Source organism: Apis laboriosa, unplaced genomic scaffold (assembly GCF_014066325.1).
Source record: "Apis laboriosa isolate Shangri-la unplaced genomic scaffold, ASM1406632v1 scaffold151_cov152, whole genome shotgun sequence".
Lineage (NCBI taxonomy): Eukaryota > Metazoa > Arthropoda > Insecta > Hymenoptera > Apidae > Apis > Apis laboriosa.
This window is the reverse complement of record NW_025221867.1, coordinates 157996-173286: the sequence shown is the minus strand read 5'-3', so window position 1 is coordinate 173286 and position 15291 is coordinate 157996. Positions and strand designations below refer to the sequence as shown.

At 27.3% G+C, this 15291-nt stretch overlaps 2 protein-coding genes across 2 annotated transcripts; one reads left to right on the top strand and one right to left on the bottom strand.

Annotated features, from left to right (window-relative positions):
• Window positions 1-2126: 2126 nt before the first annotated feature.
• On the top strand, window positions 2127-2516 carry LOC122710750 (endocuticle structural glycoprotein SgAbd-8-like). Its single transcript, XM_043928792.1, has one exon. It carries the CDS (start codon window positions 2127-2129, stop codon window positions 2514-2516), a length of 390 nt encoding a protein of 129 aa, XP_043784727.1.
• Window positions 2517-11573: 9057 nt separating this feature from the next.
• LOC122710751 (larval cuticle protein LCP-17-like) lies at window positions 11574-14990 on the bottom strand. The gene is made up of 2 exons (XM_043928794.1): window positions 14727-14990; window positions 11574-12437 (listed from the first exon to the last, which is right to left on the bottom strand). The coding sequence occupies exons 1-2, from the start codon at window positions 14988-14990 to the stop codon at window positions 12057-12059; spliced, it is 645 nt and encodes a 214-aa protein (XP_043784729.1). The 3' UTR covers window positions 11574-12056.
• Between the last annotated feature and the right edge of the window lie 301 nt (window positions 14991-15291).

Genomic DNA, 15291 nt, shown 5'->3' with positions numbered 1-15291 from the left:
TATATTAAAAAGTTAAATTAAAAAGTTAAATTTCCTGTAATTATACATCAGATATATTCTCATATATTATACTCCATTATAATACATTATGTAATATATATATATACACATATATTACAATACATCAATTTCGAAAAGTTACATAATCACGTTGTCGTATCAATAAACAAAAATTATTTCGTATACGAGAAAAAAAATCTTCCTTTCTTGCATGAACATGTTAACGTTAACACAATGATTACGCCTCGATATCCAATCTCTTTAAGCACGAATAAATAACTCGTTCATTCACCGCTTAATGCTCTCGAAATTGCCAGTGTCGGCCAGTTTCGTATATTTATAGTACGATACACAAGTTACGTATTTATAACGTACCAACAGGTAACAGTTAATTGACGATGTAGGCGCGGATTGATTACAGGTTGTTCGTCTCTCTGATCCAACTGCGGGAAGGTATCTTCAACGCATGATACCGGTCATACGAAGGTTGAACCGGTATCACCGAATGACATTTGAATGGAAAATGTCGGTGATAGCAGAGAGTACTTCGTACTATAAAAGGTGGAGGCAATAGAGATGTCCCCGCTAGTAGGATTTTGTACCCGCTATCTGGAAATTCGCAAATCGAGGTTAGAATTAATAACTTGGATATAATCGATAGGCTTTTATCGATATCTATCTTAAATCGATCTGTTATACGAACAATCGATCATTGATTAACACGCATATCGTTGCCATCTACTTATGTCATTTTACTGCGCTTAATCTAATCATTGCGTTTTAATAAAACGAGCTTAACCGTGATGAATTAATGAACCTTAACGGATAGACAGATTAGATGATTTTATGATTGGTCACTTGTCATTTGAAACGAGATGCTTGGCTGTTAATCGATGAAAGAATCTTTCAAGTGGGAATCATTTATGATTACATGTGAATTCATTTGGATTAATTGAATGAAGAATTTCTGTATGAATTTCTGTTACTTGAATAAGAATGAATATTATTATAGAATTATGATATAGTAAAAAAAGTTTGATTATTTATATATAAAGTTTATACGAATTTGATGGGAAAAAAATAGACTTATATAAATAGAAACTTTATCTAATCTAACTAAATATAATTTTTGCATAATTCAATTAGTGTTCTTACATATGATACATTATATAATTAATATATAATTATATTTTAAAAACGATAAACATTATAAGAAATTTTTTTGTGATAACAAAAACATTTTAATTAACATTTTAATTAATTAATTAATTAATTGCAAATTTTAACTCACAAGAAAAGATATTCTACATTTGTAATATATTTGTCAATAAATTTTAATGTTATTAATTGATAAATTATTATATTGAAAAGTTCAAATTGTTTATTCAAAAATTTATTTGTCTTTTTATTAATTTTGATTTTTTCATAAATACATAATAATTTTTCTATAAAAATTTAAAAATAAATTTACATAATGAATTATTAATAATAATAAATTATTTATATATTTCTATAAAAATTCTTATAAAGATGATTGTATACAAAGTATAAATACATATAAAGAATTGATTAAATTCTTGTACTACACTCTTGTAAACACTCTTCTAATGAAAAAAATTGATAAAAACCATTAGAATCGATTCTTCAAAAATAACTACATAAATATATTAACATCTTATATATCTCCATTTAAAAACCATAAAATATTTGCTTTAAAATCAATTATTCTATTACTTTGTTACTTGAATAATATTTATTAAACCTATATGTATATTTTCATTCAAAAATCATATTTTCTATTCATAATAAAACTTATTCATTTCAATTATTATGGATATTGAATATGTACATATTATTTTTGAATAAAATTAAAATAAAATAAATTATCCTATGAATTTTGAATAAGAATATAAAATAAATTTAAACAGTTTCTCAATTTTTATTTACGTTAATAACTTTATATCCTTTAATATTCTATAACAATGAAATTATTAAATAATATTATATCTTGACAATATAATTATAATTATATCTTGATAACTTAATTTTAAAAATAAGAATAATTTTATATTACCACATAAAAATAATAAAACCTTTTGAACATCTTTCCAGAACAGAATTGCGCCATGTATTTTCACACAATTTGCATATTAAGCTTAATGGCTATGGTGTTAGCCGCGGACCAACCGATCGCCATCGTCAGACAGAACCAAGACATCAGCCCGGATGGTAGTTTTCACTCGAAATGGGAAAGCGCTAATGGCATCATTTTCGAGGAGGAGGGTGTCCTGAAGAATCGCGGGCAGAAAGATGCGGAAGCCGAGGAAGTTCGTGGATCAGCCTCGTGGACGGCTCCAGATGGAACAAGGATCAACATTGACTGGTTGGCCAACGAAAATGGCGCCACTTTTCAAGGGGCGCATCTGCCAACTCCACCATCCACGCAACCGGTGCCAGTCCTCATTCAACGCGCTCTTGACTGGATAGCTGCTAATCCAGAAAAGAATAGATTGTAGTTTCCGATGTTTCATCTTTATGACGTGAAAAAATCAGTTGAGAGTTCGTATTTCTTCTTTTGGGAAAGTTTATTTACTCGAGAGAAGAAGTTGATTCTACGAAGTGAAAAAATTTTATCGAAATATCGTTGTCGTGTCACGAGTAAATTAAATTATTACACGAGAGATGCAAGTATTGTGAATTTTGTATAGATTATATTTGATAGTATCGTAATTTTATAAAAATCAAGATATAATAAATTTAAATACGTTTATATTAAACATTAGTGGATTTGTATTATTAATTCTCTATGTTATATTCCCTCGTTAACAGTTTATATTTGAATTGAAAAATTATATGTATATGCAGAACTGATGTAAATGATGATGATGATATATTACATATGATTTATCTTGTGTAATAAAGTAATTTTGAAAGAATGTTTCTTATTCAATTACGTGAAAAATAGAATGGATATTTAAAATTTTTTATATAGATCTCACTTTATCATTAATTAATTTGATTTAAACTAAATATTTTGATAGAAAATGTTATAACGTGAATAACATAGTTTTCATACATAAAGATTAAATAGTAAATAATTATTATATGATATTATAATAATAAAAAAAAGTTACGTACTAAAATAATATTTATGTGATATATTAGTGTCATCAATCTTTTGCTAAAATTAGATAAAAATCATTTTTTTTACATAATAATAGAAATATTCATTCATAATTGAACAATTCTATTAATTAATAAAGATATAAATGATTGGTACTAATGTGTAAAGAATCATATATTACAATTATAAACATAACAAACGTAATATATATAATATAGTAAAATACCTATTTATAAACTTACAATAGATATTTATATATCTATTGTAAAAAATAATAGTAATAATAATAACATATACATATATTCCAAAAATGATTCAGTATTATTTGTTATATTGATTATTAAGAATTATTAATTATTTAATCATAACAAAACATTTAATCATGCAATGATTAACAATTATTAAATTAATTATGTCTTGTGATTATATTAATTTCGATTATTTCGGTTAATTATTAATCATAAATACTGATTATTATAAATGGTAATTATTAAGCAAGTTCATAAAGCTTATGAACTTTACATTAATCATAATATGCAATCATTAATCACATTTCGAATTTTGTTAAACACACTGTCATGCATTGTAATAAGTGAAATATATCACTCATGAGTCCGATTAAACTGATCGTTTCATCTATGATTTAATGATCATTAAATCTCTAATGTAGATATTAGTATTATTGAAAATATTCATCAAATTTCGAAAAAAAGAAACAAAAAAATAATTAATGCATATATTATTTTTCAAGTTTTATTTATTATTTAAATCTTATGGATCATTTGTGAATAATAATGATAAACTTTGATGCATTGACATTTTTATAAAAAATTATTGCATTAAGATAAATATTGAAGGAGCTAGAAATTGTTATTTTATAAAAGAAAATATGGAAGTTTAATTTTAAAGAAACAACAAAGAAATATTAATTATCGAAATAAATCTATATGTTTAACAATATGTATATTAAAAGTATTCAATTATAAAAAAAAGTGTTTTTTATAAGTATTACAATCATGTAATCACAAAATTAATATAAAATTAATATAATGAAAAAGAAAAATATTGGAAAATATGAAAAAAATAAATGCTTTTAAATTATTATTATTATTTTAATATAATTAGAATCTGTAAAACTTGCAATGTTATTTAAATTGTTAATATAATCTAACAATAAATATTTTATATTCAAATTATAAATTATTACTTTCAGAAAAAGAATTGTATCTTAAATATGTACTTATCTAACAATAAGTTATGGGGACAATAAATAATTTATTTGCTCATATAAAGTCATTGATTATTGAAAGTGATTAAATATTATTAATATTTAATTTGCGTAGTTGTAAATTATCATATAGTACGATTAAAAAACTTAAAATTAAAAATAACTGACACCTGAGTAAATATCTGTGCCATAATAATATTTTAATTCTATCCCAAAGAAATATTTTCCTTTCGTTTTCTTCAAACGATCCTACAAAATGGCATTTATAAAGAAGATTTCTTGACGCTTTTTAAATTTATAAATATACTTTCTAAACACATATCACACATCTCCAGAGTAAAGATTTAGATTAATTAAAGATCTATCTTCCTAATAGTATTACGTTTGTTACTTATTAATTTAAAATTTTATCTTCATAATGTGATATAGCTGGATTTTATATTTCATTTTTTAAGATATTAAAAGATCATTACAGTGAAAAAAAAAATGAAAGTTTTTTAGAAATCTTTTTTAGTTTTAGTAGAATTATATATAATTATTATATATAATTTTCAATTAATAAAATATTCAAATATTAGAATAGTCGAATAATGAACAATATATTTTGAATAATGGAGATTCTATTGTACTACTAACAATAAGAAACAAACTAAAAGAGAATAATAAAAAATTAATCATTTAAGTTACTGGCTCTTATACTACTCCTAGCGTCGAAAATACATTTTTATCCAATATTAAGTACTTTTTCTAATATTTTCTCTTAAAACAACATCAAAACACAGCCATAAAAAAATATCAAAAAATCACCTAAATTAATAATAAATTACAATAACAATTATCATTCACTAAATGTGTATCTATGTATCATAATTAACATATTCTATCATCTATCAATAATTTATAAAAAATAAATTTTTCTCAAAGTCCAAGACAAATCAAAGACTTAAGATCCACGTATCATAATTAATCTAACGTCACACTATAGTACAAGACTCGTTTTTAGTTCATGAGAAACGAGAAACATGAAAGAAAAAGGGAAATGTCAGCCCTGCAGCTTGTCACAGGCGTTGGAATCTCGGCGAAACAACGCGCGGATTTCGGCCGCGATCTATTTACAGGCAAAATAGCTCGCGACAGATGGAACACGATACCACGAAAGTCGTGAGGTCGAAGGTTGTTGCGGCGAAGGAGACAGAGAAATATTACGTAAGCGTCAGAGTACGAAAGTTGGTCGCTGCACCAGCTGCATAGCTTGTCCTCGTTCGTTTGGATTACACACGCCTTGGTAGACGCGGAAAACCATCTGTTCGTGTAAACAAGGAAACAGCACGCCCCCGTCTTTACGCCTATTTACGAATTGTTTCGCTAAATTGCCTGTGCACCGGCAATGAAAATAGACTTAAGACGCGCGTCTTAAGCGCTGTGCGGAAATAGTTAAGTGTCATAAGTTTGCTGCCATTTTTTCCATCATTCTGCGGTTACCTGTATTACCCATTGAGGAAGAGCGTACAGTGTGGCTGTAATGATTGTAGTATATACAAGTTGATTTGGAAAGTTAATAAATACATATTTGAACACTTTTCATGGAAAAAATTTATGAATGTAAGTAAGTTTATATATGTATTTAGTATTATGTAATTAAAATTGAGTGTTATAATGCATACAGTCAGTCAAGAAAGTATAATAAATTTTCTATAGAAATGTTCTATATATATAAGTAATGTGCATGTGACATAAAATTTTTGAAAGTATCTAAAGCTATTTAAGAAAGTATAATAAATACATACTCATAGAAAAATTTTATAAATATAATATATGTATAATATTAATAAAAAATTTTTTAATATTAATTAAAATTATAGTTTTGAAAATCATAAAATTAAATACATTATAATTAAAGAAAATTATATTGATCTAATATGTAATATATCTGATAGTATTATTGTTTAATAAAAATAATTGAATTATTTCGTTTTAAAAATTTAAAAAAATCTTAGATACCTATCTATTTCTCTAAATTTTTTTTGTGTCTCCTCTTTTTATGAAATGTAGAAGTATTGTTAAATAATAAATAAATTAAAATAAAATAAAATAAATAATAAATAAATAGAAACTAGTTTTTAAATATTTACATATTTGATGAATTTCCAATACCAATTGTTTCATGAATTTGTAGTTTTAACTTATAAATATTACATTAATATTTCTTTTTTTTTCTCACTTTTCATATTGTAGAAATATATGCTTATATAAAATAATAGGTTAACTATAGAAATATGTTATTATATGTATTCATAATGACGAAGAAATTATGGAAAATTTAAATTTTCAATTATTATCTTATAATATATTTATGTGCATACAGTAGAAGAAAATCAACATATTCTTATTGTTAAAATAAAAAATTTTTACATTGCTTTTAAAAATTCATGAAATTTGATAATGAAATATGCACAACATTTTCGAAATATAGAATTGGTTTATTTTTCCTTATAAATTTCTAATATTACGCAATTCACTTCTTTATAAGAAATGTTAGAGATAAAATTTTTTTTTGTTATGCTATAAAATATTTTCTATATAATATTTATTACATAATTATATTTTCTTAAATAAATAATTATATAATATATAATACTTATCAAATATCACAACTCGAAATACATAATTCAGTCTTGCAAATATTATCGATATTTCATTTGTAATGGAATACGAATAGCGCTATTCGACGAAATTTAATACGTTTAATCTGTGATTATGTATTCTCGTTTAGATAGCGCTGCAGCAGAATTATAATATTTAATATATTTAATAATAAATATTTACCAGCACATTATTCAAGATATTTAACAAGAATTCTATGAAATTTGAATTATTGAAATACAGAAGTAATATAGGAGAAAGATTAAACTAATATTATAAATAGATCTAATATTTAAATCATATTAAATTATTTAATATAATTTGCTGTTTTATTATTAAAAGTTTCGTCGAATTGATTATTATTAACTTGTTGGTGTATAAAAATGAATAAAAAAAACATAAATTCATAAATTTAAAAAATATCATTATATTTAATATTTGTTTAAATAAATATGGAATTGAAATTAATTATAAATGCAAGATAAACAAAAATATCGAAAAATTAAATAATATTGTTTCTATAAAAAATCAATATAATTACTTACTCCTTTTTATAAAATATTTTTTATATCCATATGATATATATCGATAAAAATCAAGTATATAAGATAGGATATGAAAAAGAAATGCGGTTTAAGAGGAAGTTGAATAAAAAATAAAGAAGAAAGATAAGGAGAAAGTGTAGTTTATGATGTGGATCCGAGATGACACGTTTATGCTTAAACGTGGGCCGTGACACAATGAAGAAACGGAATGCAATAACACTTGATAAAGAAATGAACAGAGAAATTGTTCTTCTTTCGACGATATCTTCCTTATATTCAAATGATTATTTTCAGAATCTTATACTTACAAAAATATATTTTCTCTTCCTGTCCATAAAATTTGAAGATGTTTAAAGAGAGAATATACTTAAACCAATGTTAATTTATTATATCGGTGTAAACATAAACATGGACAAACATAATTGAAGTGAATACTATAATATATAAATGTTATTTACATTGAACAAACATGAATAAAAAAATATGTATGTCATAATATAATAACAAAAATTTTTATTATATCGATTAACATATAATAAAGAAAGATATATTATATGCTTTCATATAATATATTTCTTAAAAAGTCTTGGATCTTTCACTTTTATATAAAACTTTAATATTTGAAAAGAAAATAAAAAATAAAAAATAGCATTTTTTTAAAGTATTCAAATTATATTTATTTATACATCATTTATTAATGTATGTCTTTATGAGTTATTTTTGAAAAGGAAATTCTAGTAAGCAAAACAAATACAAAAGTTAATTATAAATGTTTTTTTTTTTTTAGTTAATATTTATCTGTATAAAAATTCGATATGTAATTTAATATAATTAATTATATATTATTACACAGTATTTTAATTTAAATTTAATAGAGAATATTTCAAGATATTGTATAAGAGGAAAATTATTATGTGTTAGAAAACTATCGAAATATATTCGATTCATCTTTGTTTAAAGCATGATTTATGTCTCTTGACAAGTACTATAATGATTCCTCTAAAAGGCAATCGTTATGAGATAAAAGTTTCACCAGATGATTTTCCACCAGACAACAGAAGATGGAACGATCAAGCATTACATAATACTATTGTAAATGTGAAACATATTACAGGTATTAAAATAGAAACCTATAATGTTGTCGTCTGCGAAAGTTCAACGAAAGTTTCAGGTGTAATCATCATCAAAGGGGAAGATATTAATGTGTGAAATTAATGCAAAACAACTCCATTGAGGAAATATGACTAATTATTTAATATATGTATATATTAAATCACTGATAATAACAATTAAGATAAGCTAATGACTTTTTATTCTTATATGTACTCTTTTATATTTTTTCATAACATTTTAAAACCAAAAGTAGTTTTTTTGAAACATTACACATTTAAGAAATTTTTATATATTTTTTCCAATGATTGACTAGATCCATTATTCCAAATTTACAAAATATACTTGAATACGATTTTTATAATTATTTTTAAAAATATTCTTATTGATTAAAAAATTATGTGGAATACAATTATAATTCTTTCAAATGATAAATAATGTCTTCAATACTTTTGGTTGTAGATATTTTTCCAAAAATTAATATTAACAATTACATTCAATTGTTTAATGATTCTTGATTTTTCCTCAACAAAAATAATTCATTAAAAATTGAAATAAAGATTTATCTATTGAATAATTATTAATTATCATATAAAATATTCTTTTCTTTAATTAGTTCTTACGATTAATATAAAGTTAAAATGTAAATTACTTTATAAACAATTTCTTTTTTTTTTTTTTAATTTCCTTCAAGTCGATATAAATGAATAGCAAGCCTTCTCTTGCTACGAGATTCTCGATAATTCTCATACGATATATTTGTCATTTTATTCACAAGAAAATACAAGGAAAGGTAAACGAGTCCACGTTATCCGTACACCCATCGTCTTTCAATAAATTACTCGAGGACGTCCTTTATGTCCGTGGTATCACGATTGATTAATGATGGCAAACCGAGTCTACAACGAGCACGTGCTTAAAACGTTGTACTATGTCGCATCGTGCTGAAACTTTCTATCGTAAATCAGTACGTACCACAGAATGCATGGATCGAACGAGAATGGATCAAATTCTTCGAAAAATCGAAGAACCAATCTAAATTTCTGTTTCATATTTGATCCTATGATGACTATTTTTTTCAGTCCATGGAACGACACATTAAAATATACTTTAGATTTTGTATCTTATTAACAAGTTATGATTAAGCTAATTTCGAAAAAATTCATAGATTCAAATATCTACTTTTAAGTTCTCATGCACGAAACTAAATTTGAAATTCGCTTTCAAATATAAATACTAAATATTGATGAACATTATTTTAAATGTATATACATAGTACACATTTAATTAAATTTTAATCTTTAATCTATGATGACAGAAAATTATTTAATTAATGTAATTTTATGTATTTAAAGAAATAATTTATATATAATTAATGTAATTTTATGTATTTAAAGAAAAATATATCATAATATATTCAAATAGTATTAATGAAATTGTCAATAAGCAATCTTATTGACGACGATTTCTGTTCCACAAAATTTATCTTTAATCGTCAATCAACGATGAATACATAATTTAAAATATTTAAAAAAGTTTGTGATGAATAAATAATAAAAGATTAAGATCCATTGTTTTAGATTATATAATTAAACGTTCCAAAGAAATTTACATTTACAATTTAATTTTATGATATAATAGTAAGGAAAACGAATATCATATTAGGATATGAATCAGTTATTGCACGATTAAGACAAAATTATTGACGTAACAATTCGATTGAATAATAGAAAATTGGACTGGAATTGTAAATAAGAAGGAAATGTAAATGGTGAAGAGAAGGTGAAGTCGAAGTTTTCGTGCAGTTGCAGCGCATCTCTATAGTTGTTGGATTGCATCTGGACTGACCTGTCGTGACCCAAAGCGACTGTAAACTAGCCTTAATCCAATTTGTGTTTATATTTGATCCGGCCAAACAGTTTCAAACTAGATAAATTCCGGGCAAGGAATAAATACTGCTTTGATATAAAGTTACGATTAAAGTTAACATTGACTGTTCGACAACTGTGTTTCTTCGAACAGGATAAAATTGTTGCATCTGTACGTTGATTTTTTAACTTATCGATATCGTGAAATTTATTTATTTGATACAATATCATTTATATTAGTTTAATTTATTATTTTTTTTATTAGATAAAAATCTTTTTAATGCTTGAATCACTTTAATCAAAAAGTGGTTGATATCTGGGTTATAGTTAATAATCCTGCCATTTATATTGCCAGGAATATAAGTAAAAAATGATCCGGATTACTTGAACGAGATTTAATCACAGAGATTAAAAAAAAAATGAATGAAAAAACATTGAGAAATGGATTAAAATTTTTTGCAAATCCCTTTTCTTGTAATTAAAGTATATATTGCTATTATGAAATATGTATGTATACTGATGCAGTGGATTTGCATTCATTTGAATTAAAAGAAAACATGAAGAAGTTTGACAAATTGGTATAATTAAAATTTATATTCTAATAGGTATTCACTGATTCTTTTTACTATCTATTATTCTTGTTCAAAGAATGTAAACAAAATTTAATTATTACAAAAGAACATGATATTCGATATTTTTTTAAGTTGAGCATTATCGTTGCAAATACAAATAATTGTTGAAGCTTAAAATTGTCCTAGAATTATGCATTTTTGTGCGCATTTTAATATTTCAATTATAATAAATTCACAAAGCATTTATAAAGAAGATTTTTTGTTCAATTCTTATTCTCCTGATATTCTTACCTTCAATTATTATCATATAATAATTGTATAATCAAAAATAAAGAATATTAAAAAAGAGTGTTCATCATAAGTTTCATAAAACTGATATTTATAATTCTCCTCTTCCTTTCCTCTTGAAAATATCTTAACGAAAAAAAAAAAAAAGAAAAAAAAATTATAAAATCTCATAAATGGTTAGGTATAAAGACAAAATTATCACTTGAATTGCAACATTTATTCCGTAATGCATCGTAATGTCCGGGAACGATTATCTACATGCTCGTTACCCGTGATTCTACGTGGTCGCGTTTAGACGCGTTACAATACACGCAATATACACGATACATATATATATATTTTATTATATATATATAAAATAATGACATAAAATATATCAATATACAATGCATAAATGTATACAATATATGAGTCCGTAAAAAGTATACAATAAATTATTTACAAACATATTGAACCATTAGAGAGTGATATACGCATTTCGTTAGAGCTTGAAGAACGGGCGGCAAGAGGTGACGACGACGGAGGGCGATTCATCGTTAAAAAAAAAAAAAAAAAAAAAAAAAAAAAAAAAAAAAAAAAAAAAAAAAAAAAAAAANGAAAAAATTTAATCCGTAGTACAAAAGGGATTGGATCGAATTGCAGACTCGCTGAGATCACTGACGACGCACGTACTATCCTTTATACCTGATTCTGGTCCTCTTTACTCGGATGTGCAGCTATCCAATCGAGCGCTTTCTGGATAAGGGGCGGTATTTCCGGCGTGGTCGGTAAGTGAGCGCCCTGCGGTTGGAAACCTTCCTCGTTCGCTATGTACGTCAACGAGATTTGTTGGCCGTCGTCACTGGGATAACTAAAGCTTCCCTGCGCGTTCATCGCCTCGTTCTCTTGGCCAGCGTTCTCCAAGTGGCCCTCCTCTTGCGCCTTGATCCCGTTTCCGGATTCGTAGCTCCACTTGTACGAGCCGTCTGGGTTCGGGCCCTCCTGGCTTTGGGCCACGATCGGTATCACCTCCTCCGCGGGGGCGGCTGCCACGCAGCCTGCAAGCGCGATCACGGTTATCTGGGGAAAAGATCAGAATCGTGACTCGTTTGGCTCGTTTTATTGGCTCGCGTTTATTCAAAATGGATCCACGATCTTCGTGTCGTTCGTTGTTACGACTTTTAGCTCGAGAAAAAAGTGACAAGAGTGTTTTAGTTAGTTTGAAGAAGCTGGGACGAGGAGAGATCGATGCTTATCTGAATATTCTTACGAAATTAAGATCCGCGGTGAATGGAATTTATTTCTCGTTTATAATTAATTGTAAGTGTACTAAAATTTCAATTCAATATTATATATGTTATTGTAATAGAATTAAAGATATTAAACTAAATTTAAATACATGATTCTAATGTTTGTCGCTAATGTTAACACTATAATTAAGTGAAATAGTTTTAGATTTTTTCTTTTTTACCATTGATAAAATTAATACTGATTTTGATTCAATATATCTAATTATCTTCATAATTTTAGTTAAATGTATATATTATATATATGATACAACGAAACGATTTGAAATTTCCCGCGCGAAACATTGAAATTGGTGGCAACGCATTCAATTTAAGCGAATTCGAAGTTTGCACAAATCCTTAACGCGATGTTGGTCATTATAGTTGAGCAGTAAAACAAACACTGCTTCGAATTACCATGTAAAGACGTCAAGGTATGGCGGACACTGAATGTTCTCGCGTATGCGCATGCGCCGTATATACTAGTGTTTACACATTATTGTGTTTAAACATCTATAAATTACCTCGCGATTCCCGCGTAATTGCGCGTTTACGAGACTGGATTTAAACGATGCATCGAGATATATAGATTCGAGAAATCGATTGCAAGATTGTCTATCGTTCAATTTCGAGTGGTCACGAATAGCCTGTATTGTCGAAAACAACGTAGCGCAACGTAGTGATACCATTTCGAGTCAGCCATAATTCGGACGGTAGTGCGACAGTTATATTAAGTCAGACATAGATTGTTACTAGCGCTCGATTCGAGTGTTTCATACGTTTCTCTGCGACGAGATTTTATTTTCTTTTTAATGAAATTGTTACGATAGAATGATTCTTTGTCGATTGTATTAATTATTGTATAGGGTACCAATATATTCGTAACATATTTTTGGAAAATCGATTCTAAAAATAAAATAGAGTTGATGAATAAAAATGTTAAGACTTGTTTATTAAATTATGAGCAATTTAAATTTGAGAGTATATCATAGACAGAAAATAATAAATAGCCTCGATTAAGTTTTATTTTTATATGTATTGTGTTTATTTTGATCTCTAAATATATTACCATCTTGTATAAAAAATACACATGATAAAAAAAACAAAAATAGAAAATATCCAAAGTGAAGTTATGTTTAAAGCATAAAAAGAAAATCACGTTTTATTTCTTTAGTTTTAAGTTTCATAAAAATTTTAATTTGCAATTTAATTATATTTTCCCATGTTCTTTTATCCTTATATTTCTCAATCATCTTTGCTATTTATCTATTATCTATATATTATTATTATCTATATATGCTTCTCATCTATTCATTCTAATCTTCTCTAAAGATTCTTCATTGTCATCTAATCCTGATCGAAATTTTTAAAATTTCAGTTCGTTAAATATATCATCCCGAAAACTTCTCGATATTTTTTTCGTGTAAATTTACATAATCGTATAAATAAATACATAAATAAATATTAAATCGAGATTTCTTTTGCGAAAAATTATCGATAAAATTAATTAATCAAAAAAACGAAAGATTGTTAATTCACATTATGAATACAAAAATCAAAACAAACGCGATACATAATTTAATAAGATTATCTAAGAGACTTTCGAAATCCAAATCCAGATATCACATACATACGCGCACGATGCGTCGTGATTCACGACGATATCCTTGAGGGGGTTGATACACTCATCTATCCTCTCTACTCACTATACCTCTCTACTCTCGACCCTCTTTCTTTGAACATCCATCCCAGAAAAGAAACACGTCCACGAATCGGTCGGTTCAAAACGGCACAGACAAACGGTTGTATGTCACAATCGCGCACAGAAAAAAAAACGCGTAGAACGCGGATTTCGACGGCACTCGACGAATCTTCCCGTATTATAGGGTTCACTAGTTCCGATACGGTCAGACCAAACCTTCAACACCCCCAGCGAGATTCACCCTAGATCTCCTCGTTCCTGATCTTTGTTCACCTGCGATTTTTCTCTCTCTCTCTCTCTCAATCTCTCTATCTCTCTTTCTCTCTCTCTCTTTCTCTCAATCTCTCTATCTATCTCTCCCTGTCTCTTAATTACGCTTACCAGTGACGTGTACATGCTGCAGCAGTAATCGCTGATGGGCAAGTGTTTATCAAGCCCCGCAGCGCTCGTCGTATATATACCCCTGGAGGCATCACCAATACGACCATTTGGCCAAGTAACGATAGCCACCGTGCACCTAAGAGGACGCACATGGGACACGGCGACACACCGGGGGGACAGAGAGCCGGTTACGTGGGTGACAGAGAGGGAGACATAGTGACACAGAGGCAGAGGCGCCTTAAGAGGGGTTACACGGATCCTCATTTAACGCGCGCGCGATGTGTGTACGTGTGCGTGTGTGTGCGGGGAGACGTGTGCAGGGACAACAACACACTGTACATCACCTGGAGAGAGATTACCTTCCCGGGGATCAGCATGTCACATTGCGCTAAATGTCATCGGGTCCCCGTTAAAGGATGCTTACTCAATTGTCATAATTTCTTTAACGGCGAGTATCACGAACGATGAGCGGCGTTGGCTCAAGGGCCGTATTTCTCGCCGGTTTATCGGATTTTGTGGATTTCGGGGGTTGCTTTGTGATATATCGATCCGGTGGCAAACCGGT